The sequence below is a fragment of the Ylistrum balloti genome, unplaced genomic scaffold (genome assembly GCF_031769215.1).
Source record: "Ylistrum balloti isolate Yb309-2 unplaced genomic scaffold, AGI_CSIRO_Ybal_v1 Utg369932, whole genome shotgun sequence".
Taxonomy (NCBI): Eukaryota; Metazoa; Mollusca; class Bivalvia; order Pectinida; family Pectinidae; genus Ylistrum; species Ylistrum balloti.
This window is the reverse complement of record NW_026782044.1, coordinates 717690-744562: the sequence shown is the minus strand read 5'-3', so window position 1 is coordinate 744562 and position 26873 is coordinate 717690. Positions and strand designations below refer to the sequence as shown.

The window sequence follows — 26873 nt, the reverse complement described above, 5'->3', positions numbered from 1 at the left end:
CAAATAGTTCTCCAAGGAAAATAGATGCAATTTTGTTAAACTGTATTTTAGCATTATTCTTATCTTTTTTTACAGAAAATTACCTCGGAGTAGTGGGTCTGTTCTATACTGTACCACTGGTATACTGTTGAAATACTTGGAGTTTGACCCGTAAGTTTGTAGTTATATGTCGTCTTAATACGTTTGTCAGTTTTCAAAAGACGAAATGTTTTCTGACATAAACAATTATTTTTGTCACTAAAGAATTTTATCATAAATACTCTAATCACATAATAATGTATCAATATAGAGAGATATGTATTCCTAGAGGTCCATCCTTATATACCCAAATATGTTAATAGCACATTTAACAATATCTACCAAATCCAAATTTGAACAGGATCTGACCATTATAATTAACAGTATTTGTAAATTGTATCAAGATTGTGCAAGAGAAAACACAAGTGAATACCACCACTAAATACACATTAAGATAAGGTCTTGAACAGCCAAACCATGAATTAAACTGCATCATGCAGCTGTTTTGTCCTTCTAGGGCCCAACATTGGTGCTAAGGGCCAAAATGTTAAACCTAGGAGGCAACTGAGGAAAATTTGGCTGCATATTAGCTTTTTCTTTATAAAGATACCGGGTATATATATTCACAAAGATTAAAGCATTATAAAATTTATGTTTTCAACAGTGAAATGAAATTTAAATTAAGAACTTGTATTTTTAAATAATCGACAATGATCTTAGAGATGTTATCGTGGAAAAATGAATTTTAAAATCAAATGAAGGATTTGAACATTCTAAACTTTATAATAAAAAGGTAAGATTACAAACCATCTGTAATGTCATCCCAGAATCCCCGCCCAGAATATTGGAAAGGAACTTCAGTAATCAATAAACAGTAGGCTGTATAAATAACCCACCATAATGAAATGTTGGACGAGACAAATTATCCTGTGTCCATGGTCGTTTATAATCATGATATTGGAAGTCTCTGTGTTAAAATAAGTCCCTGTGTTGAAACAAATCCCTGTGTTTAAACCAGTCTCTATGTTAAATCAAGTCCTGATGCTAATAATGTGTCTATGTTACAACAAATTCCTGCGTTAAAACAAATCCCTGTGCTGAAACAAGTCCCTATGTTAAATCAAGTCCTGATGCTAAAAATGTGTCTATGTTACAACAAGTCATTGTGCTAAAACAAGTCCCTGTGTTAAACATGTGCCTGGACGTGGTAAGGATTATGAAAAGAACATTTTGTAGTTTGATAAGGATTTTGTTAAAAAGAAACGAATCATTTATCCCTAAATGTGTATTGCAGTAGGTCCCTATCCTGCAATGAGGGTCTTTTTTGAAATGATTGATATATATTGATGATATGTTTGAACAGGTACTTGAGACAAGCCAGCCATATTGTTGTGGATGAGATTCATGAGAGAGATCTGTTGTCAGACTTCCTCCTCATCATCCTGAAAGACCTTCTCCCCAAACGACCTGAACTCAAGGTCATTCTGATGAGTGCGACCTTGAATGCTGAGCAGTTCTCAAATTATTTCCGTGAGATATATTTATGATACATGGTCAGCTTTGTACAAAACAAGGTAGCATTGGTTAAAATAATAATAACAGCTAACCTTTAGGAGGTCAGTTATACTTTACAAGGTGACAGGGGTCACATGTAAAAAATATTTTGTAATCATCATATAAGGCCCAGACTGTGTGATTGTGATACATCTTTACCTCCAGTATTGAAGTAAAATCTATTCAGTCTTGGTGACAAACAAGTTGGTTGTCCCCTTTGTCACCCAATAATCACACAGATTCTGGCCATATTTTGGTCTTTAAAATGTTTCCCCTTTGGTACATATATCACACATGTTTAGTGTCTTCTAAACATTTTCTACATTTTCTGTCAAAAGATGACTGCCCTATGCTGGATATTCCTGGATTTACATATCCTGTCACAGAGTACTGGCTAGAAGATGCTATAGAAATGACGAGGTAAGTGGCTAGGATTCTTAATTAGTCCCCTGCTCGACAGCGTGGGGAAGGGGAATCCATCTTTTTTAGAACGAAAATGGGTCTTTGCCCCCGGGATGATAAGGACAGGGACAGGATTCTGTCTCAGTTTTGTCTGAAGCGTCCTAGGGTGAAGAGGAATCAATTTTGTATAGAGGTTGGATCTTGGCCCCTTGAGTTGGAGGGGCAGGGCCCAATAGGGGAAATATGGCCAATTTTCTTTAATCTTTCCTTTTCTGTTGGAATTTCAGAATTCTGTCCCAAATTAGTCTGAAGCATTCTTGAGTGAATTTTAATCACTTTTGTATAAACAGAAGGACTGGAGGGGAGGGGCTGAATAGGGGAAATTGAGAAAATTGTTTAAAACTCTTTAATTTCTATAGGAATGCCAGAATTCTTTCAGTTTTGTCTGAAGGGAACCACTGGTTTCCTCTTGATAAGTCAATAAGGTCTGTCCATTCGTCCATCTGTCTGCCTTATCATGAGTCATTCTGTCTTATGTCCTTCAGATGACTTAATGAATTTAGCTGATTTCTTATGGAGTTTTTCATTATTAGTATTCTTCATACTTATTACTTTTTATTTAGTACTTGTGATTTGAGTTTATCTTTTTGTCATTTACTTTAACCGAAACCAACAAAATTTGACAGATAAAATGAATTGATCTAAATCATCACATATTTTCAGGTGAAAAGATTCTTTTTGACTATGTCTGCATCCAGTGCATAGAATAACAACAGAGTTAAACATTGCTACACAACTGTATCCTGTTTTTTCTAATTTTAAACTCTGTTGTAAGCATGCTAGCTTTTTCAACTGGTTTTATGAATTTAATTGGAACCATTATTATGGCCACTTGAAGAGATGTGCTTGCAAAAAGCATTTCTTTTGTATTAGTTTATTTTGATGATTTGTATGAAATACTTTCTTCACAGCTACGAACCTAAGGAAGGAAGCCGGAAAAAGCGGCCTTCACATTTTAACCGTAAAAAGGCTGAAGAGCAACAACGTGAATCAGAGGAAATGTCATCTTGGGTTAAAACACTTGACACAGCAAAGTAAGGCCAAATAAAATTAATCTGAGACAGAAACCTAAGTATGTGGTTACAACTCCACAACTGCCAGAGAGCATGCTCTTTGGTTCTTTATTTGGTAGCATCACTTAATATTTAAATCTAGTTACAATAGATCCACAATATGATATAAAATAACACACAATGGTAGTTATGACGGTAAAAGTGCTTTAAATGCTTTTTTGATGGAAACCAATACAAATATGAATAAAGTTTGTATTGATCATTAATAAAAGTTTTTTGTATGGGATGTTTTCATTTGACTACATTTTGCAGTTTATGTTACTTTTCTGAAAGCAAAATGTAAATGCCTGAATATCAAGCCAGACAAAATTTTAATCAACAGTTTAAACAGAACATACTAATTCATAATGCTGTGTGTCCACTAGTCTATACATTAGAGTACTACTGGTGATAATTCTTTAAAGGATAGGATGTTAATTTTTCATTGTTTTTTTATATAAAAAAAATGTATTGTATAGGTACTCTCGTGCAACTCAGAGGGCTTTAGTAAACATGGAAATGGAAGATGTGGACATCGAACTCATTCACCAAGTCATTCATCACATCTGCTTTAAAATGGATGGTGTAAGTGGTTTTAACTTGGATAATATCTCTGTTGACAGATATTTGTTTTCTACAAAAAATTTGTGACAGATTTACACAATCATTCCCCTTCCTAAAATTTTTTCCTTTCCTGAGAACAACATAAACATTTTTCCCCTCCTGAGAATAACACCAACAATTCTTTCTGTCCTCCAAACAAGTGTTCACAATCATTCCCCTCTCCTAAAATAATATGTTTTCACAATCATCGTACACAAACGTAAGTGAAGATCAAAGGGATATATGTGGTTAGATAATCCCAACTTGCAGGAGTTGGCATTAAAACAGAGAATATAGACCGTATTGTGCTATTGTGCTTGTGTCCTTGGGCAAAACATTTTACCCAATGTGATGGACAGCTTATGATGATCTAATTGTATCACAGGATGTTGCTATTTTTTACATTATATTACAGAACAGGGCTATTTTGTACATTATATTACAGAACAGGGCTATTTTGTACATTATATTACAAAACAGGGCCATTTAGAACAGGGCTATTTTGTACATTATATTACAGAACAGAGCTATTTTGTACATTATATTACAGAACAGGGCCATTTTGTACATTATATTACAGAACATTGCTATTTTTTACATTATATTACAGAACAGGGCTATTTTGTACATTATATTACAGGACATTGCAATTTTGTATATTGTATTAAAGAATGGGGCCATTTTGTACATTATATTACAGGACATTGCTATTTTGTACATTATATTACAAAACAGGGCCATTTAGAACAGGGCTATTTTGTACATTATATTACAGGACATTGCAATTTTGTACATTATATTACAGAACAGGGCCATTTTGTACATTATATTACAGAACAGGGCCATTTTGTACATTATATTACAGAACAGGGCCATTTTGTACATTATATTACAGAACAGGGCCATTTTGTACATTATATTACAGAACAGAGCTATTTTGTACATTATATTACAGAACAGGGCCATTTTGTATTTTATATTACAGAAATAAAAAATCTGAACACAAGTTTGTCATTATATTACAGAACAGGGCCATTGTGTGTGACATTATATTACAGAACAGAGCTATTTTGTACATTATATTACAGTGATAAATATCAGAGCTATTTTGTACTTTATATTACAGAACAGGTTGAATTTATCATTTTGTAAATTATATTACAGGACATTGCTATTTTGTACATTATTTTTCTAGAATGGGGCCATTTTGTACATTATATTACAGGACATTGCTATTTTGTACATTATATTAAAGAATGGGGCCATTTTGTACATTATATTACAGGACATTGCTATTTTGTATATTATATTAAAGAATGGGGCCATTTTGTACATTATATTACAGGACATTGCTATTTTGAACATTGTATTACAGGACGGGGCTATTTTAGTATTTGTGCCTGGTATGACAGAAATAAAAAATCTGAACACAAGTCTTGTCAGTACTCCAGCTTTCAACAACAGTAAGTATTGTGTGTGAAATGTCTACACTTACAGTAATTATCACAACTAGCAATGAACATTTGTGTATTTTAAATGTGTCTTGATACATATATTCACCAATGTGATAAATATCCTGAATTGATATGATCAATTTTGTAGGCCCTACAATAATATCATTGTCTGATGTAGATGTTGAATTTATCATCTGGTTTCCTGTAAAATATTCATGAAAACCAAAGGATGGGTTGTATAGTGTGACTTGAACATTTTTCTAGTATCTGTGGGTAAAAAAAACTTTGAGTGTAAATACTTTCATGCTGATTGATGTATAATTGAAGGAAACTTTACATCAGTAGTAAATGTTAGAAATCTCCTCCACAGGTAACTTTCGGATTATTCCTCTTCATTCCCTGATGCCTACTGTAAACCAGAGAGAGGTGTTTGAGAGACCTCCACCAGGAGTGAGGAAGATCATTATAGCAACCAACATAGCAGAGACAAGGTATTGTTATGACTGGTTGATCAGTCTTGTATATCCAGCCACAGGCTTATATTTCGTTCTCTCACCATGACAAAGGAGCACAAAGAGGACTTAGGTCTTCAAAATTTAAAGTTCTACTTTAGCAGTAACCATAGATCTTAGGATGCACAACTCATTTTAGGACAAAACAAGAGAGATTTGGGTACTGAATATAAATCTGAATATTTATTTTCAAGTGTATTGTCTAACTTTTTTGCAGCATCACTATAGACGATGTGGTATTTGTGGTGGACTCCGGGAAAATAAAGATCAGTGGCTACCAACCTGAGAATAATCTCGCCACGCTGTCAACCGAATGGGTATCCAAGGCCAACGCACGACAAAGGCGTGGTAGAGCTGGGCGGTCAGTATTTTGTAGAAAGTAGAGTTTTGAAACAGGTTTTCTAAACAACGAACAGTCAATGTGCATGATGTGTTCTCAGATTTGTTATTGGTAAATTTTGATCATAATGATGCAAATTGAGTTAAATTAATGGCACAGACCAAAACTTGTTAAAATTGATATGTGAACCAATTAATGTAAAAACAAAAACCATTAATGATAAGCCCTTTTTATGTTACTATCATGGTCTTTGTTCCATTGAATCTATAGTACTCTCTTAAAGTAGTGTTGTTACTTTTTCCTTAAGAACTAATTATAATGAAGGGGTCTTTTGGAAAGGTTTGGACCATATCTGTAGTTGGTCCTACCTGCATGTTTTACAATTTTAATGAATTAGTCATGGTATTAACAAGTTGGTATACAGATCATTGTTAATTGTTACAGTAGTAACCATCAGACAGTATAAGTGCCCTATAAGCTGTATGAAATTACAGATTTCTCTAATATTGTAAACCAAACCGCTGCTTTGGTTAGGTATTGGTGTTATTTTCTTATCCCTATTCCACGACATCTCCTGGTTGGCAGGTCAGTGGTGATCTATCACTGCTCCCTGTTGCCTGGTCTCCAGTATTGCTCAACATAACCAGCATGATGCTCTCTCTGCCTTCTCAGCTATGGTCTTAATAGCTGCCTTTCGCATTGCTCTTGTCAGTCCCACTTTCTGGATCAACTTTCATACTGAGTGTGTGGGGAACCCTCTGGCACTGACCTCTACCTGAAACAGCCAGGCACTCCATCCCTTCAATCTTCACTGCTCTGTTAGTTCGCCTCATAAATAGTTCAGAACGATAGTATACCTTAGGCATCTAAAGAATCCAGGTATCTCTCCCTTCTAGACTGATGTGTCGATGTGGTGGTTGCTCAGCATATAATCTATTAACCACCTAGCCATCACAGACAATGCCTTGCATTTGACACTGAGCAAGGAGTTCTGAAATGCTCCACAGATGTTGAGTTCTTCTCTTTTGGGAAGCCTGTGACTGTAGGGGACCTTTGGGTGTGGAACATCTTAGAGAAAGTCTGTGGCTGTGCTTGACTTTGGGACATGGAACATCTTAGACAAAGTCTGTGGCTGTGCTGAACCTTGGGACATGGAACATCTTAGACAAAGTCTGTGATAGTGCTGAACCTTGAGACATGGAACATCTTAGACAAAGTCTGTGGCTGTGCTGGGCCTTCGGATGTGGAACATTACTTGTTATCAACCCATCCATATATATTACAGTTCAGTAAAGATATTAACAAATACTTTTTCATTGTCCAGAAATAAGGTCATCCCCTACTCAGACCATTTTGTTTGGTCCTATGGGCTTATTATAGGACACCTATATGTTAGACAAATTTGATATGCATTGATAAACAAATTTTCCTAAATCAATTGAAGACATTAGTTTTGTTTAAACAAAAATGATTGCATTAATGTTTTTCTTTATGCCTGTTTAGTGTCCAGGAGGGTGTGTGCTTCCATCTGTACTCAAGTCTCAAAGAGGAACTCCTGGATGACTATCAACTTCCCGATATTCTACGCACACCTCTGGAAGAACTATGCTTACAAATAAAGGTAAATTACCTGTCACACTTTCCAAGCTCTGTCACATGACTTGAGAGTGAATGTCAACTGATACAGCAATGCAATGAGATGAAATCAATTCTGTGGAAAGTCAGAGCATTGTTTCACAGGCAAAGAATCAGACCTTGCCATCAGTAACTCATGAAAACTTAACTACAAAAAATAAGAGTTATTCAAAAAGCTATAAAAAAATCTAAAAACTTTACTGAACAAAAATAAATTTTGAACTCAGCATGTTGATACAATATACACGATTTGCTTTCACTAATGACATGACTTGTTTTGTGCTGCTGCAGCTTCTAAAACTGGGAAAGATTGAGTCATTTATTAGCAAAGCCATGCAGCAGCCATCGCCAGAGGCAGTACACACAGCCCTGACAACACTGCAAGACCTGGTATGTACCATCCAACTTACATCACCTTCAGGGGGTCACATTTCATTCTGAACTAAAGCTTTGGTCCTCTGATACTGCTGAACATCTTGAGAACTAATTGTTGGATGTTGTTTTGACAAAAATTTCCAGGTCTTCCCATGAAATAACAGACGCTATTTGTGATTTTTTTCAAAGTCACATGGTAAACAACAATTTGTTTAATTATAAATCCCTGATTTGATATTTTACTTGGTATAGTTATGTCATCTCTTTAATCAGAAGAAATGACATAAGGACTGAAATTTAGTATGCTGGTTCATCACCCCATGAACAGTCAGGGTCATTTTTATTCTTGGATTTCTAGTATTATCTGGTGGCTACCTCACTACACAACAAACAATTAGTCTGTGATATGCTATACAGAACAATTAAGGTATAGCGTCTTGCCCAAAGACACAAACCAGTCTGTTTCTCAGCTTCATGAAAAACAAACCAGCATGGGTTGTGAGCATTGAACCACTCACCAAGGATCTTGACCTGAAGTTACGTAGGCCAATGCTCGAACTAACTGACCTATACCGACCCCTGATTTATACACATTATTAGGTACATACATATCACATATATTAGTACATGGAACAGAGGAAGTGTCAACTTTTCACTTCTCAACAGGAAAGTAAACCAGATTTAGACTTGTTTCATAAGAATGTAGATAACCATAGGTATCTGGTTTCCTGTTACAGTTGTCGTGGATATGTTTCAGTTTTGTATCTCTTTCACCTCTGATTTTGTTGTATACAATTGTTTGGCTGTAAATTCCATTTACTTCAGGTTAAACTGTCCTGATAAATGCAATGGTTGACTTGCAGTTTTGTGCCAGGTTTTTCCATGTAGGGTGTGACCTTATTGGAGGATAAAGAAATGGTATTTGTTGAAGTTTTTACTGAACTGTAATAGAAATTGGGAGGGAAAGTGTGACCACATGCAGTGACATGATATCCATCTGCATTCATCTTTTTCTTTAAAGGCTTAAAAAAGCCTGTTAAGATTGGGACATATTTGATCAGCCTGTTTAGATTGGGACAGATTTGGTCAGGAGCATCCTATGTACAAATAGAATTTCCTGTTCCCCTGTGGACAGAAGCACCAGGTTCTAACAGGGAATTAGTGAGCAATCTTAAAGTTGTCTTGCTTATAAGAGATCTTGACTAATTTTGGTGTGGAAAATTAATGGGTGAAAGGGACTCAGTTTTGTGTAAATGGAGGGTCATGTCCTCTAGGAATATAGGAGTGAACCCACTTAAACTGTTCATCTTGCATTCAAACTTAGAATCTATCATAAGATGAAATATTTAAGTTTCGATTGAAATAATTAGCTATTACTATTATTCCTAATGCCTTTGTCTTGTAATTTTCTTTGTCAAAAGATAAAGTTATGATCATAATGATATCTTTAATTTGGAACTCTCCACATAACTAATCAAAATATTGTTCTTGTTAGGTCATCTGACCCAAAGGGTCATCATGCTTCATTCGTCGTCTGTAAACTTTTGACATTTCAAACTTCTTTTCAAGTTTCACAAGTTGGATTTAGCTCAAACTTGCATGAAATAATCCTGAGATAGACCTGACTGTGTGATGTTTTTTTGGGCATATCTGAAGTCCAAGATGACTGCCATGGCCACCATCTTGAAAAATATATTTTAAACTTCTTCTGCAGTTCCACTGGTACCATTGAGCTAAAAATAGGTGGGAATGTTAAGGAAAGGTAGCCAACAAAGTGTTGTTATTTTTCGACCTTTTTAAAATGTTCATATGACAGTCAGGGAGGCCATTTTGTAACATGATTGCACAATCATGGCTTTCCTGTGCAACATCTATTTCAAACTTCTACTCAAGTTTTACCAGTTGGATTGAGCTCAAACTTTACTGTCAAAAAATAGGTAACACTTGTTACAGTTACCTGCTCCTCACCAAAACTTCCATTTGCACCATGGAAAACAGTATCTTAGTAAGATTATATTCAAAGTAGAAATCATAACCCTTCTCCCTGCTGAAAGTATTTGTAGTCAGGTGACCGTTAAGGCCCATAGGCCTCTGGTATTTATTCTTATCCTCTGAACCAGGGACATTTCAAAAAGAAAAAAAGAAAGAATATCAGAAAATTAAAGAAAGAATAAAATGAACTGAAAAGGAGTTAGCTGTGAATCTGACTCAGATTCTTAAATGTACTTTCTACATGTTTTGGACAGAAAGCTCTAGATGAGGAAGAGAACCTCCTCCCCCTTGGTCATCATCTGGCACGCATGCGTGTTGACCCCAAGTCTGGTAAGATGATTCTTTTTGGAGCCATGTTTGGATGTCTTGATCCTATCTGCACTATTGCAGCCAGCCTGGGATTTAGAAATGCCTTCATCATTCCTATGGTAAGCTTGAATTTTACATGTGATTTATCTAAATCTGATAGAACATCTGTAATATTTTTTGTTTTCATTCGAAAATGTGACTGTACTTGCTGTATTAAAGTAGCTGTAACTGTTTGGAGATTGAGTTTTTACCATTAAGAGCATAACTTTACCCACACTTCAGGAAGGATCAAGAAACTTGGTGTATATATTGGTCATACTAAGGAGATGTGGAGTGAACCAAATTCAGGGCCCTCAACCCCTCAGTTACATAGTTATTGCCCTTTGTTAAAATTTTGTGTCCAGAGAATAATTGTACTTGCATTTAAAGTAGGAAAGCAAATACCTATATCATACTAAGACTATGTGCAGTGTACAGAATTCAGGACCTGCAATCCCTTAATTACAGAGTTATTGCACTTTGTTGAAATTTTGTGTCTAGAGAAAAATTTAAATTTTTGTATATAAACTAGGATATTGAAACATTGTGGATACATTGATCATACTAAGACAATGTGCAGTACACCAAAGTCAGGGCCCCTGACCCCTCAAATGCAGAGTTATTGCCCATTATAAAAGATATATTGTCCAGAAATGTAATATATACATCAGTCATACAAAAGCATGATGCATTGGAGCAAAGTGTGGGCCCTTGACCTCACAGTACAGAGTTATTGCCCTTTACTTGCATGAAAACAAGGATCATGAAACATGCTGTTTATATTGGTTATATTAAAGGAATGTGGAGTACACCAAATTCAGGGCCGATAACCCCTTAATTACACAATTATGGCACTTTTTAAAATAAATTTGTGTCCAATAAAGTCGTTTTTAGTGAACATTCATCAGTTTCACTTACTTTGAGACAGTACTGTATTACAGTAGCTGTTATAGTTGCTACAGTGTTCAAATTCTGTCTGTAATGTGTTTTAGGGAAAGGAAGCTGAAGCTGACCATGTCAAGTTTATGTTGTCAGAAGGAAGTCAAAGTGACCATATCATGCTTGCTAAAGCTTTCAAGGTAACGAAACAAAGTCTACTTGATTGTCGGGTGTCAGCTTGGCCACTTTTAGTATAACATATGATTGTAAAGCAAAAAGGTCCATTATGTTTTCTTCAGGTTGGTAAGTACAGTGTGTATGTATAGAAGTTTTTATACCTTGACCAGTTAAGAAATTATGTGTAGGATTAGATGAATGACCAGTGAAGTGTATGACCATTGAGATCACATGATTGGTGGCAATAATGTACTGACCGTTTACAGTTGATTTTTGTACGTTCTCACATCCAGGACAAGATTTCATCAAAAGTGTAGCCAAAATATCTTTCATGGGTCAGTTCATCTCACACACAAATAATCTATTTTGTATTATCATTTATTACAAACTGAATGTTAAATGCTTCTGTCCATATCATAAGAAACCCTGAATACCAAATTATTGTATGGGCACTGTATAAAATTCTTCAACATCCAGATTAGATCTTGTAGTACTCCCACTATATGAAAGTAAAACACTTTCTCCCTAAAACCTGAATTTTGACATTAACTGATGCTGCTGGAGAGTTATATTGTCATTGTAGTTTCACTGGACAGCTGTAAATGTGTGGGTTTCTTACCCAACATGGATTTATTACTAGGTAGACAGTAGAATATAGATCCACCTAATTACCATATAGCCAGTTATTATCATGAGGTCATATTTTCACTTTTTCACATGGGATAAATGTGATCATGAAAATTTGATCCGTGAAATGATAAGACATGTTTAAATGTATTCCATAATATAATACTGTAACTAAGGACTTATCTTATTGATATTGTCTCTCCTACATTTCCAATTACTGAAGAATAGTTCATCAATTACAGTCTGTTGGAGAAGAAACAGTGATACAGATTCTATGTTACACGATACAGAACATTTTTTGTTTAATACAAACTTTTATGAATCATAGTGATGTTTAATTGATAAATCATCAAACACATGTTTGAAACTTGACATCTGGAGAAATATTCACAAAAATTAGATAGCTATCCTTTAAAAACTACATCGGGAAATTTGTATTTGTTGAAATCTAATTCTCACATTTTAAATAAAAAGCACAAAATTTTTGACCCATAAAAATAACAAACTGTACAATAAATGTATTTCTCATGTGTTCTGTTACAACAGGGCTGGGAAAGAGCTAAGAAACAAGGGTCAGCTTCAAAGTATTGCTGGGACCATTTCTTGTCCTCTAGTGTTCTAAAGGTTGGTACTACATGATGGTCTATTTATATCAAGTATCATTATCTGAATAAAATATTACTTTTAAAGTTTTAGCTCACCAGGCCACAGGGCTTCTCAATAACCAATGGACCAAATGTTTTGATATTTGGCTGGTATGTTCCTTTGATGAAGCACAACAAAGTTTGCAAAAATAAATTACTTTTATGGTATAATCAATGTCATAGGGGTCAAGTTTGTAAAAAAAAACAAAACATTTATACAACTTCTTTTCACGAACTGAAAGGCTTAGAGGGTTATTTGGCTGGTATGTTCCTATTATGAAGTACAACAAAGTTTGCAAAAATAAATGACCTTGACATAGTCAAGGTTATTGGGGTCAGATTTGTTAAAAACCTTTTAAACAAATTCTGCTTGTAAACTAAATGGCCTGGAGGCATGGTATTTCGCTGGTATGTTCCTAGGATAACGCTGAACAATGTTTGCAAAATAAATAACCTTGACACATATTCAAGGTCACAGTCAAATCTGTTAAAACATTTAAATAATTTCTTCTTGTAAACAAAAAGGCCTAGAAGCAAGATATTTGGCTGGTGAATTCCTAGGATGAAGCCTGACAAAATTTGGGAAAATAAATGACTCAGACTTACATTCAAGGTGACAGGGGTCAAATTTGGGGAAACCTTTAAATGATTTCTCATGAACTGAAAGGCCTAGAGGCATGATATTTGAGTGCTGCATGTCCATTGGGCTTTTTGTTTAAACGTGTCTACCTTTACATAATGATAGTGACCCTGACCTAGATATGAGATCTATAAATAGCAATGCCCACATTTGCTTCCTTTGACTTAAATGTTAATTTTTTCATCATTAAGCAACTAGATGGAATGAAAAAACAGTTTGCTGAATTGCTATATGACCGGAAGTTCATCAGAACTCGAAATTCCACTGATCCCTCGGTCAACATTAATTCTGGTGAGTTCTGTTTTTATATTCATATCATAGCTGGTAATAGTGGAAATTGGTCCTACTTTCATAATTGAAGATCAAGATCAGTTATTGGTGGTAATTGGTTTAAGCATTTACTAGAGAATAGTTTTGAGGTTGATTATATTACTATCATTGAATATACAGTAAATTTTAAATTCATGTATTTCTATTACCTCAAAATAAACAACTTTACACCAAAGATGATAATTGATCTTAGCATTTTTGAAATTAAACAAAAAATCCCTAAGAAGCATTCCTGATTAATTGTCTTAATTTGTTCCATTACCTTGATTTTTCGGCTTATCAGTTTGCTATGTGACCCTACATCAAAACGATGTTTGAAATAATTGGATGGAAGACCACATACATGCATAGCTGAAATGTTTTATCATCCTGTGAAAGCCATTGACAGGGGGTAACTGGGCTGCATCTGTCCACCATGCATATGTCTGTACATATATGTGTCCTTATGTCTGTCTGAGGGGCTTTTCCAGCTAAAACTTGAAAACTATTCAACTGATACTGACAAAGTTTTATATCCTTATCAGGCTAATGCCTTAGTCATACCTTTTGCTATTGACAAGATTTTATTTTCAATATTTTGTCTGTTGTCATGGAAACAATGTAAAAAAAACTACAAAATGTGCTGTTTGCAAGCTTTTTCTGGGCCACAAGTTAAAAAATGTTCAACTTAGCTGAGCCAACACAGAGATTCACCATCAGAATACTGACTCACTACAAGTTAGATATGTATGGATAATTATACCAACACCTGGGTACCTGGGATAATGCTGCGCCTTGTGACCCTGTGTAATTCTCTCCACTACTGTTACTGCTATATAGATACATACTTAAGTCTTCATGATATAGTTAGATGATATAGTTAGATGACTCCAGGCATCTTTTTACAGTGCACTTGTTTTTATTTATTTTCAGATAATGAAAACTTAATAAAAGCCATTACATGTGCTGGTTTGTACCCAAATGTGGCCAAGTTAGCCAGCAACTTTGCCAGGAAACCCATCCCACAACATAAGTGAGTATTATCTCTTCAAATGTACCAATAACAAACCATAAGCACATGTATTGTTTCTTCTATGCAACTAAAATGATGAAAGATGTTATTTCTTCAATACACCAATCCCAGATTATAATATTTGCACTCTATATATATATATATATAGAGTGCAAATATTATAATCTGGGATTGGTGTATTGAAGAAATATATATATATATATAGAGGTCTGACCACACAAGTCAGACTTGTTAAAACCTTTAAATGACTTCTTCTCATGAACTGATAGGCCTAAAAGGCATGATATTTGGCTGGTAAGTTCTTAGGATGAAGCCCGAAAACATTTGCGAACAGATTCATATTCAACGTCACAGGTGTCAAATTTGTTGAAATTTTTCTTAGACATAAAAAAGGAACTAAAGATTTCTACCATGTTCTATGTCAGAATAACACAGTATCAGGGTAGAAAGAAGTGGGAGCAAATGTTTGACTTTAATAATGATATATGGAAAAAAAATCTATACCATTCCCTTTAAAATTTGTAAAAATACCAAACTGCAATGGCTCCAATTTAGAATCAATCAGCATATTTTAACCACAAATTCTTATCTTTATAAAATTGGTCTTGTTGACAGCCCTTATTGTTATCACTGTAAAACTGATATTGAGACTATAATTCATGCGATATGGGAATGTCAAGAGGTAAAGCATTTTTAACTGACTTTGAAGCAGTGTTAGATCTATTTTTAATTCCATTTGCTTTTAATAAAGAATCCTTCATATTTGGTTTCTTTGATAGGAAATTAATGTTGACAATTTAGTCCTACTTATTATAAAACTTTACATCTATCAGGCAAGATGTCTGCAAACTGGTCTGTCACTTTCAGGTTTGAAGAATTTAATTAAAGATACATATAACACTCAAAAATACATTGTTACAGGATATGGGCAAAATTATCTCACTAATTTTAAACAGGAATGGAGAAAATGGGAAAGACTACTTCAGACTATGTAGTGAAATTTTAAATCATTTTTGGATTATTTTCTTTTTTAACTTTGTTAGCTGAATGTATCAAAAATGAAATAAAATAATAAAGCTCCTGTCAGATCCTACCGGCACCATACTCATCCTCTCCCTCCCTCTCCTTCTTCATCTCTCTTACTGCTACTTTGCTCATTTTTCCCTTTTCTCTAAAAACGGTACACTATAACATAGCACTTACTTTAGTATCAATCTTAATGTCAGGCTTTCATTTTTTACTCTATTTACATTCCTTTGTACCTAAGTGAAAATGGCCATGTGTGAGTGGAATGTTTGATGTGTTATGTTTCATGTATTGTTAAAAATCTTCAAAAAATAGAAAATTATAAAAAAAAAATTTGTTGAAACCTTTTAGAAAAATTCTGCTCATGAACAAAATGGCGCAGAGGCATGATATTTGGCTGGCATGTTCCAAGGATGAAGCTTGACAAAGTTTGAGAAAAGAAATGACCTTGACTCATATATAAGGTCAAATGGGTCAAATTTGTTAAAACCTTAAAACAACTTCTTCTTGTGAACTAAAATGCCAAGAAACATGATACTAGGCTACTGTATATATACCAGGTGAACGCTGCAGGCCCATCGTGCCTCTTGTTTATATTTTTTGTGTTACCAAAAAACACAAGAGCAGTGTTTACTTTCCTTTGCCTGGCTACAACTTCAAAACCAGTCCACTCAACTTAACAAAACTTTATGTATATATTAGGTTAGTGCTCTAGATAAAAAAAAATTCTGTTACCATGGAAACAGGACAATTCGCAGAGTTTAGTTCTTTCTAACTAGTGCTCTGAAACCGTTCAATATAATTGTTCAAAACTTTTCACACTTGTTATCCTAGTAGTGTCTTTTGCTATGGGGAAGTTCTCCACATAAATACTTTTCCTTTTACCATGGAAACATATATGCCAAATCACAAAGTGCAGTTTTTTCAGATAAGTTACCCGGTACTCAAAACTTTGTACAGGCATCAAGCTAGTACTCGAGTAGAATTTCTCCATTTCAGTACTTTGTTTTGAAAAAATTACCAATAGAATTTAAAGTTCTTGTAATATTAACATTTATTTATGATTGTGTGTTTCTTTTTACAGCTGGATGTGGGGGATAATGTCAAACTTATCTCGTTATCTTGTTGCAGTTACTTACCTAGCATGTATTATGAATGCACACCTTTGTCCTTCGCCAAAAAGTGATTAAGCGTTAAATTTGAATGTGCCAAATTAAGTATATTTACAATGTGTTATTGTAGGCCAGTGAAGTTCCACCTTAAAGGTGACAGAGGGAAAGTATATCTACACCCAGGATCTGTAAACAACAAGAACAAAGATTTCAACTCAGCCTGGTTCATTTATCACAAGAAGATGAAAACTGCTCAAGTATGTTTACTTTTCTGTGTACTGAAATGTTTATTTTGGTCCATCACACTTTATCAATGAGTACAAAGTTCTGATTTTTGGGTCCATATTATAATTTATGAAAGTTTAGCATGATTTGTGTGGCCATGTTTTACTTGTGTTGTTTGGTGTGCCTTTACTGATGAAGTAAGGTCTGACTTTGGTATCAGTATTCACTGGTGAAGTCAAGAGTGATTTCTATCCATGTTTTCCTGTTGTATTTAGATGTGATTTTAGTATTCATAATTTTTACTGGTGACTTTTGTATCAACATTTTACTGGTGTAGTGAGATGTGCCTTTTGATCTGATGTTTTATATATATCTCCCGTTCTACTTGCTTTACAGGTTAATCTCTTCGACACAAGTCTAGTCTCTCCCTACCCTCTCCTCTTTTTCGGGGGTGAGATAGGAACATCGGAGGGTAACATTGTATGTATACTTTTCTTTTTTTAAATTTGTCAGACAACCAATGAGATTTTCAATTATGATACATAGGGTGACATTAAGAGGAACTTGTACAAAGCTAGTGACAACAGCAACTCAACATACATATAGATTTTATTGAATTAAATATGATATGATATTAAAGTGAAAATGAGTTTAATTTATACCATGGTTCCCATGTCAAAATAATTTAGGTCAAAACATTATTAATGTGTTACCAGCATATAATGATTATTGTTTGTATCAACAAGTGTCAATTCTCACAAACAGGATGGTGAAGTAAGAACAAAGGTTACCGTTGACAACTGGATATCATTTTGGGCCAATCAGTCAACAGCTCAGATGGTTAAGGTAAGGTTGCTAAGGCCAACAACTGGAGATCATTCTGTTCCAATACATGAACAGGACAGCTGCTGCTGTGTGATATTTACATATTGAAGAAGCAGGAAATACTAGTAAAAGACTTCGTGACTGATAATTTCATCAGTGTTACATTGTTTGTAATCCTCTGACAGCCACATTTTACAATATTAGTATGTACATCAATGAATGACCTGAATAACGTTGAATATTCACTCAGGGTGATGACAGTCATTGTAAAGGTAAAGAGTACACTTGTAAAGTGATTGGTCTACCTATATTCCTCGTGTGAATATACACTCACCTGTGATCTGATGTCTAAACTGAGGTTTCTTAGGTTACTACTGAAATTCGGATTTCGTTCTGTACCAGTACCAGTTCAAATGGTTGAGGTACTGTTATAGGTATTGACATCTAAAAATGATATTGGTCTCATTTTGAGTCGGTCATCAGATCTAGATGTTGGTCACATTTTGAGTCAGTCATCAGCTCTAGATGTTGGTCTTGTGTGGAGTCAGTTAACAATTCTAGATGTTCTTCTCATTTTGAGTCAGTCATCAGCACTAAACATTGGTGTTGTTTTGAGTCAGTCATCAGATCTAGATGTTGGTCTTGTGTGGAGTCAGTTAACAATTCTAGATGTTGGTCTTGTGTAGAGTCAGTTAACAATTCTAGATGTTGTTCTCATTTTGAGTCAGTCATCAGCACTAAACATTGGTGTTGTTTTGAGTTGGTCATCAGATCTAGATGTTGGTGTTGTTTCGATTCTGTCATTAGCACTAAACATTGGTGTTGTTTTGAGTCAGTCATCATATCTAGATGTTGGTCATGTTTTGAGTCAGTAATCAGCTCTAATTGTTCATCATGTGTGGAGTCAGTTATCAGTTCTAAATGTTGGTCTTGTGTGGAGTCTGTTATCAACTCTAGATGTTGGTCTTGTGTGGAGTCAGTTATCAGCTCTAAATGTTGGTCTTGTGTGGAGTCGGTTATCAACTCTAGATGTTGGTCTTGTGTGGAGTCAGTTATCAGCTCTAAATGTTGGTCTTGTGTGGAGTCGGTTATCAACTCTAGATGTTGGTCTTGTGTGGAGTCGGTTATCAACTCTAGATGTTGGTCTTGTGTGGAGTCGGTTATCAACTCTAGATGTTGGTCTTGTGTGGAGTCAGTTATCTTGTGTGGAGTCAGTTATCAGCTCTAAATGTTGGTCTTGTGTGGAGTCGGTTATCAACTCTAGATGTTGGTCTTGTGTGGAGTCAGTTATCAACTCTAAATGTTGGTCTTGTGTGGAGTCGGTTATCAACTCTAGATGTTGGTCTTGTGTGGAGTCAGTTATCAACTCTAAATGTTGGTCTTGTGTGGAGTCGGTTATCAACTCTAGGTGTTGGTCTTGTGTGGAGTCAGTTATCAGCTCTAAATGTTGGTCTTGTGTGGAGTCGGTTATCAACACTAGATGTTGGTCTTGTGTGGAGTCAGTTATCAACTCTAGATGTTGGTCTTGTGTGGAGTCGGTTATCAGCTCTAAATGTTGGCTCGGTTATCAACTCTAGATTGGTCTTGTGTGGAGTCAGTTATCAGCTCTAAATGTTGGTCTTGTGTGGAGTCGGTTATCAACTCTAGATGTTGGTCTTGTGTGGAGTCAGTTATCAACTCTAGATGTTGGTCTTGTGTGGAGTCGGTTATCAACTCTAGATGTTGGTCTTGTGTGGAGTCAGTTATCAGCTCTAAATGTTGGTCTTGTGTGGAGTCGGTTATCAACTCTAAATGTTGGTCTTGTGTGGAGTCGGTTATCAACTCTAGATGTTGGTCTTGTGTGGAGTCGGTTATAAACTCTAGATGTTGGTCTTGTGTGGAGTCAGTTATCAGCTCTAAATGTTGGTCTTGTGTGGAGTCAGTTATCAACTCTAGATGTTGGTCTTGTGTGGAGTCGGTTATCAACTCTAGATGTTGGTCTTGTGTGGAGTCGGTTATCAACTCTAGATGTTGGCCTTGTGTGGAGTCGGTTATCAACTCTAAATGTTGGTCTTGTGTGGAGTCGGTTATCAACTCTAGATGTTGGTCTTGTGTGGAGTCGGTTATCAACTCTAGATGTTGGTCTTGTGTGGAGTCGGTTACCAACTCTAGGTGTCAGTTTTCATTTGGAGTTGGTCTTGTTTCGAGAACTAGATGTTGTTCTGATTTTGAGTCAGTTATCAGCTCTAGGTGTCGGTTTTCATTTGGAGTTGGTCTTGTTTCGAGAACTAGATGTTGTTCTCATTCTGGTCAATCATCAGTTCAGTGAATAGCCTTTATAAAAGGTTCAGTGACTGTGAATTGTGTTACATTGGGATCAATAATAAATGGCTTCTGTTGACAGTTGAGGTTTATATAGAGTTTGTGTGTAATTGATTGTCTGATATTTTAAACACAGTAAATTTTGTTGTTTTGCAGTGTTTGTTCATAGAAAGTCAACAGAAATTCTGATCTTGTAAAATGTGTAATGCAGTCTTACTGTCTCTAATATCCATTTTGGGAATGTGACCATTTTGTATGTTCATGAGCATAGCAGCATTATTTGTCGTTCTCAATAATATCTGATATTAATGTTTGTAGGATCTACGGCAGCAACTGGACAGAATATTGGAAGAAAAGATCAAACAGCCAGGAGTAACCAACTGGTCTAAAAATAGTAGAGAGGGTGCAGTAATGTGTGCCATTATAGAACTTATTACAACAGAAGAGGTGGTGAATTATAGTGCCCACAAAGACCAACAGCGTCGGAGCCAACAGTACCAGGAACAAAGAAGTTATCACAATAGATGATGTATATCACTTTGTAGGCATCAGAAATCATCATGATTAGAGTATAGGTGGTCAGTGCTGAGGAACCAATCACATGCAGATTATCTACAAATGTTGTTTTAGGAGTTAAAAATGATTCTTGGTCATTCCCTGGTAATAGAATCAAAACAATTTCCATGAACAAGAATTATCACTGAGTTCCACTGTAAACATGGATGTTTGTCCTCGAACCAGATTACATAGCGTACTTTGGAGCCTTGTTAACAATCACTTGACCTTGACTCTAGTATCCTTGTATTCAGGTGTTGGATCCAGTGCTGTGTGTACATCACACCAAGTCATTATCAGTCTTTAGACGAGGTACAAAAGGAGACACTTTACAACAGAACAATGGAGCGGTTTACATTCAGGCTGGTACTGGTTATTCTCTTGAAGTTGCAGACTGAATTATCATGTCTGCTTTTCAGTGTGTTCAGTCAGGTATGATAATGAAGTTCTCCTTTAATAAGTCTAGTTGTCATCACATAACCCCTGACTCCATGTAGGTAATGTTTGTAATGTTAGCCCGCACCTATTGCTTGAAAATATGGATTTTATCAACAAATCTTAAATGAATTTATTTATTAAAGATTTGAATTAGTTAATAAGTTGTTTTTCTTTCTTTTTATGAGAGCATTTTATTGGCAAAGACATGAAATACAAATATGTCCTCATGTGATTTGAAGATAATGACACTCAATTTCTGAAAATTTGTCTGAGGATAGTATCACTCCAAAGTTTCACAGTTGTCATAGTGATCTCATTGAGAAATATTCTATTTGTTTGTGTGACGGAAGGTGGAGCTGCTTGATGCTCATTGGTTGAGGATAGTATCACTTAACTAATCTCTGTATTATACAGACATTCACATCAGATAAGTACTGTTACTGACCTGTCTGGAGTGGTCAACAGAACAAGCTTGCAAGAAATGTCTGACCTTCTCGTATTTGATGAGGTGATATCATGAATGACCTTTTGAGGTGCTCCTTCATTTTAATATTGTCTACTCAACTATAATGGACAGGAGAGGAGTGGTTCAATCACTACTCTCAGCAGTTTGTGTTTTTCAGGAAGCCTCCTATTTGGTTAAGACACTTCTTCCCCATTTTTCTGGATACAGGAAGCATGCAACAGACCTCTTGCATGTTGTTCAGTGAGATAGTGACCAGCTGCTATGATGAGACTCTACTTCAAATACACGACATTGACTGTCAAGAAATAAATCCAGCAAACAAACATATGAATTCACTAAAAAAATTGTCTGTTAAAAACTAATAATTGGGACTAATTTTAATATATCAACTCCCTCATTTTTATAGTTTTGATTTAATTTGTTTAGATGTTTGGGGATATCTTGTAAACAAGCTTTCTAGTGGTGAAGAATGACCTCTGGCCTTGACCTAATTTAGGCAAAATCCAGACATTACTACGGGTAGAGAAAGATTTTAAATAACTTTAAAAATTTGCTATTTTTGGCCCCAGCCCTAGGGGCCCCAAGGGATGCAGAGACCCATCATCTATAAAAATTTGCCTTCCCCAAAGGATGGTTCAGACCAAATCACGTGGAGATCTGCTTAGTCGTTCATGACAAGTAGCAATTGGTAGAAAAAAATGACAGATGGATGTCAGATTTTGTGCCATGGTATCAGCTCATTGGTCACTTGACAGTCATTTTGTTTTTGTTTTTCTGATCAGTTCGAAAATCAACAAAGATCAAAATAATTCTTTTCAAGAAATAGCGATATCAAATATCGTTCAAGACTGCTGATGCAGGGTGACATGAATCTCCCTCCATCTGAAGCTGGACAAAAATCATCAAACACAATACTTAAAGTTTTAAAAGTTTTATTACAGGAAGACTTACAAGAAACAGCTGATAATGGATGTTCTAGAATAATAAATGAAAAAGTCAGCTATTTGTGTTAACTTAGGTCTCCTGTCACTTTGATTCTTGATTCTAGAGTGTTTTATGTAGCAGTTTTCAACTCTCGCTGTGAAATTCGGGTTCGGTGGGGATTTTGTCCTTCTGATCAAAGACAGACCTTTTGATTATATAATGTTTGCAACTCTTTCTTTAAACAAATGGCTGATTTTTACATTATTCCAAATTGAACATACACTAATTTTTTCTTTGTTGGTGATATTATCCCAACGTTATTTCAATGCCTGATGCTGTAGCCTGGAGTCCTTTAGATGTTGTATCCTACTGTTTTACCAGAGAAAATGTCAACTCTGCCTTATTATATACTGTTACTAGAGAACCCTTCATTATCTGGAGGAAGACAACCTTCGATCAGAAATATTCCATCTTTTCTGCATTTTATTGCCATATTTATTTTCTTTGCCATATTACCTGTTAACAAACTGAAAGAATATGAAGCACGAGACAACTGGTTGCAGAAAAGGTATGAGAAATGTATCCCTTGATCCTAAGGTCACCTTCCTTGCTTGATTTTTTACAAAACTAATGAAGACATTTCAAGGTTTTGTTAAAAATCAGATGAAGAGTCAGTGTGTCTTTTGATAAATGGGTAAATATAAGTATGAAAAAGACAAACTGTTCCTGATTTCTTCAAATCACAATATACCTCACCATCTTTGGCTCATCATAAAATCAAATATTTTTCTGAACTTGATTAACTTTTCTGTAAAACATTACATCAGACTGAAAGTAAAGGTTGTTGATCTGTTTTTTTATTAAAGGTTTCTGTTTCACTGACTGTGAATGGTTTTCAAAATAGGACTCCTAGAAATTTAAGAAGTTTGTTCAGATGATGAAGTATACAGTGTTTTTTGTAAGTTATGGTTAAAAGTACATGATAAATGAAAATTCTCGCTCACAGAGAGAAGATCTTTCAGGTACATATATATATATGGTACTCATTCAGGAGCAGAAGAAAAGAAGGAAAACCGGCAATATATATATAAAATGTTGATGCTTACAACAATGATTAATGGTATGTACAATGCTTACAACATTCAGTCATGTTTCTATACTGTAACCGTACTTAATTTAGCACAATCAAATCTTAGCACATAACCACATTTTCAGCAAATGAGCGCAATGACGAATTCGCGCATCGGTAATAATTGCACTATATAAACGATATTATAATACAGAAGCGAAAAATTAGCGCAAAATATTTAAGCACAATACTTTCAGCGTGAAAAGTACTAAAATAAGATTACTGCTAAACTCTGTACGTGTACAATATCCTAAGTTGATTTTACATTGTATCACAAAGGTCAAGATCAATACATCACAAAGGTCAAGGTTGACATATTACAAAGTTCAGACAAATTGTGTGAAGTTGGACTTTGGAGTTTGAACTGACCTGCAGATTTACTTATTGTTCTTCATTTCACTTCCATAAAACCAGCTATCAAATAATTTTGAAAGAAAGAACATTATTAATAAATTCCAGAAATTAATTTCACAGATCTGAAATGCATTACACACAGGATAGTGAACCAATGGAAGCATCAAATATGATTGGTTAAAAATTTTATGGAACTCTTACAAGTCCTTGCCGTAATTTTACACACATATTGGAAAATGATAAATCAACAAGATAACAAATCACTAACAATGTACTGAGGAATTATAAAACAGGGTGTAGACACCCGTGAAACCGTCAGGATCTTCTGTGTAAAGTACACAACCAAAGTATCTCACACAGGTCACAGCGACCTACATAGGAATTAAGTCACAGCAACTTACGTTGGTAGTAAATGCGTAATGCAATGATGTAAACATAAGCTCACAACAAAGAATGTTAACAGTTTTATCACAAAAAATTGTGTAAAAAGAACCCCCAAAAAAACAAAACCAATTGTATAATTACAAACTACCAATGATGGCAGTCAGGGTGACCCTGACTGCGGTAATCCTATGTATACAAAACGAGGGTAAACAACACAGTCACCTTCAAAACCTGCAACACAATAATGACTTTTGTTTATATACATCTACAGACGATATGTGCTTTACAAAGTCTGACAATCCTGTCAATCAGTGAAGTTATTGTATTGAATGTCAAACCAACATCTTCCATTCCATCTCAAACATGTCTGTTTTGTTCAACTTACTTCAACAAGTTAATATATTTTGATAAAAAAAAAAGGTTGTTCAGTTTTATTATAATAAATATATAAATGTTATTTTTAACACCGTACTGTTGTGTATTATTCCTGGAATGTTATGTCTTAAATCTATTTTTACATGATACTTTTTCTATATTTACAAAGAAAAAATGTACAACCCCTGCTATATAACTTGAAAAATTAAGACTTACAGTTTTTAGTCTATACAAAGATGTGTTAGTAGGCTGTTCATAAATTAAAACAAGAAAAAGAAAACCTTCATTATCACATTTTTATCAAAAATCAGGTTCCTGAATGGTTTGATATCAATTTAGTAAAAACACAACCAGTTTCAAAACAAGAAAAAAATTCTTGATTGAAAATCAATAATTATAAGTTGTAATAATGAAATAAAACAATGTAAATGGACAAAAACAGGTCTCTACACACAATTACAACACAAATGATGTTTCATTTAAAAATGGGAGTTTTTCTCATTAGAGTTTAAAAAAAAAAATTCTCTAAAAAAGCAATGAAGTATCTAGCTAGTAGATATAAAACAAACCCCAGTGCCTACCTCTGATCATACTATAGCACTTAGCGACAAAAGGAAGGATAGAAGCAAGGAATATATGTAAACAATGGCACTAGTGTCCCCTGGTAACAAACAAAGCATTCCCAATAAAATACCGACACAAAATCAAGTTACTAGCCTTTCTAAGATGATCTCTAGGTTAGCCTTCAGCATATATACATGGAATGAACAAGTCTAATATATATATATATGTCATTTTATATTAAATGAAAAATATTAATGCGTAAAATAAACTTGGCTGCAAATCAACTAAAAAACTAATTTTTTTTTGTCTAGTAAGGAAACTGATATTATTTATTTTCCATATTATTACAAAAACAAACAGAAAATTAAGAACGTCAGAAAGCAAAAATACTTTCAAAATGATAAACTTGTCATACATTACTTCAAAACAAATTTCTGAGAAAAATAAAATAAAAATACTGGATTGATATGGTTAAAAATAAAAATATTTTAGCAGCAAATATTGGACCAAAGAATATCAATCTTTCCTCATCCCTGATAAGTACTAATCCTATGATCTTGCTACTCTCCTCGTTGTAACTATTTACTGAAGGTGTAACTAGAAATGTTTGTAATCACATGACACTCCACTTCAACTGGCCATAAAGCTAATAAGAGACATTTTTCATCTATGATGAAAGTGTAAATAAAACTGCCATTTTTCTTTCTACTCACAGTCTTTTTAACGCTTTCATGCTTCTATTTAAATACAGCATGTCTGAAAGCATGTTTAATATAAACCATTATTCAGTGATTTCCTTGCGATGTAACTAATTTGTATGGTTTTGTAAAAATGTGTACAAAAAGATACAATTTATGCCTTGCAGAATATTCTAAACAAGTTTTTGACAACACAGAAAGTTTACATAACTTCTTGTTATAAAATTGTTCAACTGGTAAGAGAAAATTTCACTGAATGAATTATACGTCAATTTAATGATTTATGCATTGCAGATGTTTAAAATGTAGTGTATACATTATGCATAATAAATATTTATGCTTCATGGTGACAAAGTTGTCTCAATTATGTCCGGAAAAAAAGAATTCATCAATGATTTAAATATCCAGTGAGTGATGTCTCAGATTTCTTTCAGATCGCATTGAAGCTTGTGACCTCAGAAAGATAATGTTGAATCATCCCACTCAAGATCTTTCACCTTTTTGACAACCACTTCCTCCTCATCCTCATCCGAACTATCACAATCGTCATGGTAACTGTCAATATCATCATCACTATCAGAATCATCTCGCAATTTCATCGGAACGTCTTCATATTCGAACACCTTCAAAGAAGAAAACAAGGTAATCTAATCATAAGTACAAAGTGTTCGTGGCATTTTTTCTTTATTATATCACTGGAATGATTTACTTTTAATGTCGTATCCTAGATACTGTCAATTCTTTAAATCATGCGAAATACTCATTGAACAGCAAATGTTTCTCTCTTTACAAAACTTGAAATGAATAATTCAGAGTGAATTATCAAACTTTTGGAAATGATAT

General features: G+C 34.6%; 2 protein-coding genes across 3 annotated transcripts in view; one reads left to right on the top strand and one right to left on the bottom strand.

The window, feature by feature from the left end:
* LOC132547063 (ATP-dependent DNA/RNA helicase DHX36-like) overlaps positions 1–21245 on the top strand; it is a 36609-nt gene extending 15364 nt beyond the window's left edge. Inside the window, exons 10-28 of the mRNA XM_060210815.1 lie at positions 76–150; positions 1382–1548; positions 1911–1992; positions 2946–3068; positions 3566–3671; positions 5065–5152; positions 5514–5634; positions 5873–6016; positions 7499–7616; positions 7922–8020; positions 10252–10425; positions 11338–11424; positions 12575–12652; positions 13504–13603; positions 14555–14654; positions 16923–17049; positions 17414–17497; positions 17783–17863; positions 20462–21245. Coding sequence (XP_060066798.1) covers positions 76–150; positions 1382–1548; positions 1911–1992; positions 2946–3068; positions 3566–3671; positions 5065–5152; positions 5514–5634; positions 5873–6016; positions 7499–7616; positions 7922–8020; positions 10252–10425; positions 11338–11424; positions 12575–12652; positions 13504–13603; positions 14555–14654; positions 16923–17049; positions 17414–17497; positions 17783–17863; positions 20462–20671 — 2164 coding nt within the window. The 3' untranslated portion in view covers positions 20672–21245. The remainder of the gene's footprint in view (positions 1–75; positions 151–1381; positions 1549–1910; positions 1993–2945; positions 3069–3565; positions 3672–5064; positions 5153–5513; positions 5635–5872; positions 6017–7498; positions 7617–7921; positions 8021–10251; positions 10426–11337; positions 11425–12574; positions 12653–13503; positions 13604–14554; positions 14655–16922; positions 17050–17413; positions 17498–17782; positions 17864–20461) is intronic.
* Positions 21246–22517: 1272 nt separating this feature from the next.
* LOC132547075 (calsyntenin-1-like) overlaps positions 22518–26873 on the bottom strand; it is a 47465-nt gene continuing 43109 nt past the window's right edge. For both annotated transcript variants that reach the window (XM_060210831.1, XM_060210832.1), the window contains exon 17: positions 22518–26653. In XM_060210831.1, the coding sequence (XP_060066814.1) occupies positions 26486–26653 (168 nt within the window). In that variant the 3' untranslated portion in view covers positions 22518–26485. The remainder of the gene's footprint in view (positions 26654–26873) is intronic.